Source organism: Vigna unguiculata, chromosome 5, assembly GCF_037176805.1.
Source record: "Vigna unguiculata cultivar grain cowpea cultivar isolate G323 ecotype 2 chromosome 5, ASM3717680v1, whole genome shotgun sequence".
Classification (NCBI taxonomy): domain Eukaryota; kingdom Viridiplantae; phylum Streptophyta; class Magnoliopsida; order Fabales; family Fabaceae; genus Vigna; species Vigna unguiculata.
In genome coordinates this window covers 41398552-41407074 of record NC_140796.1, presented here as the reverse complement: position 1 = coordinate 41407074, position 8523 = coordinate 41398552, and the positions used below count along the sequence as shown (strand labels likewise).

At 31.5% G+C, this 8523-nt stretch overlaps 1 protein-coding gene across 3 annotated transcripts in view; it reads left to right on the top strand.

Moving 5' to 3' along the window:
• Positions 1 to 8523, top strand: part of LOC114183963 (putative leucine-rich repeat receptor-like serine/threonine-protein kinase At3g14840) — a 37923-nt gene that overhangs the window by 18965 nt on the left and 10435 nt on the right. For 2 of the 3 annotated variants that reach the window (XM_028071175.2, XM_028071174.2), the window contains 2 exons: positions 5144 to 5176; positions 5290 to 5330. In XM_028071175.2, the coding sequence (XP_027926976.1) occupies positions 5144 to 5176; positions 5290 to 5330 (74 nt within the window). The remainder of the gene's footprint in view (positions 1 to 5143; positions 5177 to 5289; positions 5331 to 8523) is intronic. The other variant, XM_028071176.2, reaches the window with a different exon arrangement.

Here is an 8523-nt window from a genome sequence, read left to right as displayed (position 1 = left end):
ACAGAGAGTCTTCTTGCTCTTTTCCTAATTATTTTAAAAGATTCTTCAACCATATCATTTTCTTTGCTGCTTCTACGATAACTACATACTCAGCTTCAGTGGTTGAGAAGGAAACTCTTCCTTGAAGTTTAGACTTCCAACTGATAGTTGTACCACCCAATGTAAAAATGTAACCTGTTGTGATCTTTCTACCATCCAAATCATCTCCCAAATCTACATCACAAAACCCATGTAAAGTGAGATTAATTCTTCTAAAATAAAATACATCTTTGAAGTGTCATTCAAATATCTTAATATCCATTTCACGCCTTCCTAATGCTCTCTTCTGGGATTTGATAGAAACCTACTCACAACTCCCACTACATGTGCTATGTTAGGTTTGGTGCAAACCATAACATACATCAAACTCCCTACTGTAGATGCATATGACACTTTAGACATGTGACTTTCTTCTTTCTCTATCTAAGAAGATTGCCTTTTTCAAAACTTTAAATGAGTTCCCAAAGGTGTATTCATAGTTTTAACATCTCCAACATTAAACTTGCTAAGCAATTTTTCTATATATTTTTCCTGAGATAAGTTCAGAATACCTTCAGATCTATCCCCAGACAATTATTTCTTCATTTCAAAATTTTCTGACGATTATTTCTTCATCCTGTTAATTTCTGTCATATTAGCACCAACAATCAACATGTCGTCAACATACAAGGCAATAATGATATAGTTGTCAAAATATTTCTTCACGTAACAACAATGATCTTCTTCACATTTGTGAAATCCTGAGTTTCTCATAAACTCATTAAACTTCTTGTACCATTATTTCATTGCTTGTTTCAATCCATACAAACTTTTATAAAACTTGTATACAAGATTATCTTTGCCTTGTATTTCAAAACCTTTTGGTTGTGCCATAAAGACTTCTTCCTTAAGATCCCCATGTTGGAATGCACTTTTCACATCTAACTGCTCCAAATAAAGATTTTCTACAACTATTATACTCAAGATAACTCTGATGGTAGTCATCTTGACAACATGAGAGAATATTTCCGTGAAGTCAATTCCATGTCTTTGTTGGAACCCTTTCACTACGAGTCTAGACTTATATCTTTTGTTGCCATGTGGTTCTTCTTTTAACCGATAGATCCACATGTTTCGTAAAACATTTTTTCCTACTGGTAGCTTGGTTAAAGACCATGTTTTATTCTTCTGAAGAGATTTTATCTCATCTTCCATTGTTAGCTCCCACTTAATAGATTCATCTCCTGGCATAGTCTCAACAAAATGCTCTAACTCACCAACATCATTCAACAACAAGTAATGCAATGAAGAATAATACCTTTGTGGTGCTACAATTGTTCGACTTGATCTTCTAATTAAGACTTTATGAGTTACTATCTCTACAATTTGTTTAGGTTTTGACTTAGGCTTTGAATCAAGCTTTACTTCTGTATTCTGCCTTTTGTTGACTACATCACTTTATGAATTTTCTTCTAATGATACCTACTCTGGCTATTTATTTACATTGCAAATTCTAGTGTCTTATCATTATAGAACATGTTTTCATTAAAAGTAACATTTTTACTTTTAAGAATTTTCTTGTTTTGCTCATCCCAAAACTTGTAGCCATACATGTCAGATCTATAACCAATGAAATAACATCGCTTTGTCTTAAGGTCTAGTTTATCTCTACTATTAGAGTCTAACAAAATATATGAAGGACAGCCAAAAACTTTCATATGTGAAAGGTTTACCTCATTTCCAAACCATACTTCTTCAAGCAATTGATAGCCTAAAGGAATTGATGGTCCACTATTGATGAGATAGGCTGTTGTGCTTATTACGTCTGCCCAATATACCTTGGGTAATCCTGACTGAATTCTCATACATCTTGCTATCTCATTTAAGGTTCTGTTCATTCTTTCTGCCACACTGTTTTGTTCTGGTGTTCCTAGAACCATCTTGATCATTCTGATCCTGTTCTTTGAACAAAACTCATTAAATTGACTACTATCATATTTTCCACCATTATTAGACTTCAAACATTTAAACTTTAAACTTGTTTGAGTCTCAACCTCCTTTTTCCACCTTTTAAACACAAGAAACACATTAGATTTATTTTTAAGAAAATAGACCTATACCTTTCTCGTAGAGTCATCAATGAAGGTTACATAATATTGTGAATCTCCAAGGGATTTCACTGGAGCTGACCCCCAAACATCTGTATGCACTAGTTCTAGTCTTTCAACTTTAGTCGAGTTAATTGTTTTGGAGAAGTTAACCTTTTTCTGCTTTCCAAAGATACAATGTTCGCAAGGTCCAACGTCAATATGCTTCAAGTTATGTATTTTACCTTTTGAGAACATGAGCTTCATTCCTTTTTCACTCATATGCCCAATCATTTGATGCCACAAAAAGGAATTGTTGCCAACTTCTTCAATTGATATCATATCCTCATTTGTAATCATGTAAAGAGATCATTGCTTCTTTCCACGAGCAACAACAAAATTACCTTTCATTACCTTCCAATGTCCATCTCCAAAAGTGGTGTAATGTCCCTCATCATCCAACTGCCCTATAGATATTAAGTGTCTCTTTAAAGCAGGAATATGTCTAACATTATTCAAAGTCCACATGCTTCCATTAGAGGTTCTGATATTAATATCACCTCTTCCTATATATCAAGAGATTTTCCATCTACAAAGTAGACCTTCCCAAACTTTCCTGAAACATAGCTAGATAATAGTTCTAAGGAATGTGTAGTATGAAATGACGCAGTTGAGTCCATAATCCACGAGTCAATAGAACTATCTAAACTACATAATAGTGCATATTCAATTTCATCAATTATTGCATTTGTTGATTGATCATCATCTTGCTTCTTCTTGTTGTTATTATGCTTCCTTGGAGCCCTACATTGATTTGTAAAGTGACCCATTTTCTAACAATTCCAACAAGTGATATCATTCCAGAACTTTGGTTGTGATCTCCCTCTAGACTTTGATCTCCCTCGACCTTGATTACGACCTTTCTGACTACTTCTTCTCGTAGTTTCAGTACTCAATGCTAAACCAGAATTATAACTGGAAGATTCCCCTGAACTTTTCTTGCGAACATCTTCGCTTAAGATCAAGTCGCGGATGTTATCAAGCTTCAACTTGCTATTACTTGCAAAATTACTAATTGTAATAACAATTACACTCTAACTTTTTGGAAGAGATGATAATAAAATTAATGCTTTCACCTCATCATAAAATGTTATCTACACTGATGTGAACTGCGTAATAATTGTATTAAATTCACTAATATGATTAGTAACCGAGTTACCTTCACCCATTTTTAGGTTGACTAGCCTGCAAATCAAATACACTTTATTGGCTGCAGAAGGCTTTTCATACATATTTGACAACACCTACATCAAATCTATGACTGTTTTCTTGTTCATGACGTTGAACGCAATATTCTTGGCTAATGTCAACTGGATCACACCAAGTGTTTGCCGATCTAACAACTCCCATTCTAACTGCTCCATGTCAGTTGGCTTTTGCCCTGTTAAGGATCGATACAACTTCAGATATAGGTAATCCTCTATTTGCATCTTCCAGAACCCGAAGTCACTGCCATCAAACTTCGCAATCCTCACCTTCCCTTCTTCCAATGCCATTGCTCTTGTTGCTTTTGAAGAAGCTTCCCTTCTTCCAATGCCATTGCTCTTGTTGCTTTTGAAGAAAGCTCCTATTACCTTTGACGAAAATTCCTGATGCTATTGACAAAAGCTCCCACTAATATTTTCTGATGGATTTGGTATATCAGACAATGCTGTAATCACAAATCATACTAAGAAAAATGACTCTTGATATCAATTGTTAGGAACAAGGCAATAAAGGAAAGAATAAAGGAGAGAAAAATAAACGACACAAAGAATTTAGCATGGTTCGGCATATAATGTGTATGTCCACGTCCACAACTACACTGAAAAGTATTTTTATTTGTAGTGTATATCAAACTTTACAAAAGGTCTCTTATATAGTAAAATAGAGAACCACATCTCACAATCCTAAGCAATGTGAGCCTAAATCAAACACCATAATACTAAGACTAATTTAATATGCTTTCTAACTATTTGCAAACCACTTGAGACTTCTAATATAATATGCTTTCTAACTAAAGTTGTCTTATTGCTTAATTTTACTGCGTAACGAATTCCCTGGTGAATAAATTCGTTCATGTTCACAATCACGCGACATCACGCTACATTGCCTGATATTTGTTTTTTTAAATTCAATAATGCACAAGCCCACTCACTCCAGTCCATAGTTTCTTGGTGTCCATCACAGGTGCAATTCCATAAAAAAGTTAAGTTTTATGTACTAATAAATTTGATTATATTGACTTTTATTAATTATATTTTTAGTGTCAATATGTGTTTCTCTGACTTTGCTCTCCCCTTCAAACTTAATATTAAATTTGATTATGTAATTAACTTTTTATTAATTAATGAGATTCGTATGTTAAATAAATTAATTGCCTCATATTATATTAATTAATAAGTATATAATTTTTAAGGTTAACGGTCCCAACTATTTTATCCAGTGACTATGGCTGCTGCATGGGAAACTAATTTGAAATATTCTTCTTCAAGATTAATTTGTTAATTGGTATTAAAGACGTTAAAAATTAATTCTGTGCGGTTTTGTCCAATAGTGTAGTCGTTACATAATGACTTCATTTTATTTAAGATGCTCTTTTAACTAAAGTCGCATATATGGATCATGATTTCTAATTTAAAAAACAAAAACTATATGAAGAATGCACAACTTTCATGGGTATTTATGACTTCAGTAGATTTAATTTGAGAAAAGTCATGAACAAATCTATCGACTTCGTTTCATCTTCTTTTTTCAGTTAGGCCATTTTAAAGTATTTTTTTTTTGTATAGGACCCCACTTCTGTTAATGAAGTCGTTTGTCCCATGCATGACTTACAAAAAATCTTTAATATTTTTGAAAACTGTCCATTTTCCATTTTCGTTATTTATGTGTAAAATCACACCCATTTGGTAAAAAAATTGAAGAATCCATGGAGTTGTGAGAATTTATGTTTGCAAATATAAGGACGTGAATCATAATCTTCTCTTTATGTATAGGAACTTATTTGCTAATTCCATCACGAATGGCTTGTAAGTTAGCATTTTTCTACATTATAATTTTTCATTTCCCTTGTGCGATTTATATTAAATTGATCTTAATCGAAATATGTTAATGGCATTATTTCCCTTCATCATTGTCTTAGAGGAGAAGATGCTTGTTTGGAAGGTCATACATGTTCCAAAAGTAAGTTTTCTTGTGGAGAATTTTCAACTGAGTGCTTTTACATTTTAATTTTACGTTTTCTTAAGTATATTTTGAAAGTATTCCTAAAAATGCATAGCAACATGTGTAGATTGAAATTTATCTTAGTTTTTTCTCTTTCCATATTGATACCTCATTTATCTTATTTTGTTAATAAATAAGTTTTAAAAAATAATATAGTAAGAATTTCAATTTTTTGATGGCATGAAATAACTAGGATAATACTTTTATTGTTGTTAACCATCTAGAAGTATTAAGGAGAAAAAGATATAAACTAGTTCATTAAATTAAATGTATCATTTACCAAAAAGAGAAAGTTATACATATATACACTTTGGAATTACTTAATAGCTATGCTAAATGTCCCATACGGTAGATAATTTATATACATTATGTTTATAATGCTCCTCAATAAAAAAAATTCAAAATAAATTTATAATTTATATATCATCTAGAAGAATATAAACAACATATACGTATACTCAATTAATTAGTTTTCTATTTTTAACTCCAGCTTTCAATAAAATAATTATGTTCCTCTTACAATTGTTTATTCCTACTCTCGAGCACTCTCTAATCCTTACAATATATAATAATAACCATCAAATTGAACAAAAAGGAAAACAAAATTATTGGTTATATATAATATCTATTATATCCAATTATATTTTTCTCTAATATCTCCTCAAGTTGGAGAATAAATGTTGATAATACCCAACTTCCTAATAAAATGCGACAATAATAATAATGGCCTCAATGAATATATTAGTTATTTAGTAATCGATTCTAACATGAATGATAGTTAAGAGTTTCTTTTAAACAAATTGACGAACATTTATATGTTTGGACATTGTTGTGTCAATGTAAGTGGAAGAGCATTGTTGTGTATGACAAATTTGTTATAGTAGAAGAGCATTGTTGTGTCAATTTGAAACATTAAAATGTTTCAATAACCATTATAGTCATACTTCACTAGCCACCGAAGATAAAACAAATATTTTGTTTCTATTGAATGCTTACATTAACTTGTTTTACAAAATTTCCAAGAAATGAGAGAATTACCAAGGAAAATACATCAAAACTCTGTGGTTAATATCTTGCATCTAAATAGTTGTCCCAATATGCATAGTTGTCCCAATATGCATAATAGTATGCTAAAAGACAAAAAATGTTGTTGGCTAGAAAAAGACATTGGTCTAAAATGGACTTCAACTACTATAAAAGGTGATGAGCTTTAGTTTAATATGTTTTTACTAAATTCTCCATATATGTATTATATGAGCTTGTGAATTGGAAAGGTAATGTCAGGTATGGAAACGGTCAAATACATCAGACTTCCAATTAATCTTGTATATGCAAAGTGATTTTCAATAAGGTCACCATTGTTGATGTTAAGTTTAAATTGGAATTCATATGTAATGTAGTTGGTTTTCTAACCAAACAAAGATAAAGTATACTTTCTCAAATCCAAAGAGACACCCTTGTTGAATTTGGTAATTTTCAAGCCTAAAAGGTATTGGAGAAAACCAAGGATCTTTAGTTTCAACAAGGAACCATATTTCAATTGTAAGTTGTTAATTCAAGACGAATCAAGGCCTACTAGGATGATGTCATCTACATAGACCAACACAATGACCAATTGGAACCATGAGTGAATAAAGAGTAATCATTTTTAGATTGTATAAAGTTATGTTACAATAATATTGAGGAGAACTTGTAGAACCATTATTTATACACTTATCTCAATGGTGTAAACCTTAAAATGTTGGAGATCAACTCAAGAGGTGTTGGAAAAGCAAAACTCCATGAAAATAGTAATAGTTTTAAAAGCAAAGATAGGCTTGGTTATAACATGTGATTTTTAATATAATGAAGAGAATAATAAAAACAAGTACAAAAAGGAAACTAAAAGTGGATCAAGATAAAATATGTAAGAAGAATACTTGACAAAAATTCTCAAGATACAAACTGAAACAAGAGAAGAAAACTCTTTATAACTCTCAAAATCTCTCAAAGATAACTTTATTCAATCTCAAGGTGTGTTTTTACAAATGGAGGAAGGTCATAGTTATAATAGAGGAGCTTAACCTATGGGAGGGGAAAGACAATAAAATATAGCTAACTTGGTAAATCAAGAGTTAAGTCCCTTAAACATGATTAAAAAAACCTAACCCCTCCTTAAAATTAAGGGATGCACAAGGGTAGTACCTTGAATCTTGGGAGTGTTAGAATAGTTAGGCCAATTCTTCTCAAACAAAGAGAGGGGGGAGGGGGGTTGAATTGGTTTTAGCAAATTTTGATCAATTTAATCTTTTCAAACCATTTTCAAAAGAATAGCTTGTTAAAACAATTACAACAATGTGCTTGAATGCTTAAGGTGTTGGATTGTTTATACCATGACTAAAATAAGGACAGGAAAGATAGAACACTCACACAAGAGATTTATACTAATTCTATTCATTAGAATCTACATCCAATTTCTCCTAGCAAACCACAACTAAAGAGCCTTTTTGACCATGCAAAGATTTACAAAAACACTTGGAAAATCTTAACTCTAAGACAAGAAAAACACTTAAGCATGGCTATACACACACTTGCGTCAAACACAATGACTTTCACAATGAGTTTCAATAAAGAACAGAATACAAATTCACAAATCAGTAATCATATTGAATACATTTGTTCAATTTTGATCTTCCTTCATCTTGCCAAGCCAAAATCCATGTAATTGATTCCAATCTTGAGAGATCTTAATGAACTTCAACTATTCCCTTCAATGTGCTCCAAGAGTGCTTTCTCTAAATCTTTTCCATAATTCAATTGCTCAACCACGTAATGACATAATACTAGTTTTCATGTTTAAAAGCATGTGTTGAGAATTTTAATTGATTATATTAATTTTGTAATTGATTAGGTTTCTAATCAATTAAATTATTAACCTAACTGATTAATTATTTAGTTTTTAGCTACCTTTTGTACCATATTGATTCATAATATACTATACACATGTTAAGGTGATTATGTATTTGTTCTACTTTGGCCTAATTCTAATTTACCTTGATTTCTATTCTAAACATAGGAAGATATGCATGGCATGGTTCATTTTCCTATTTCTGGAAACCATCAAAATCACAACTTGGCCATACAAACAGAAACATACAGACAACACTCCTAG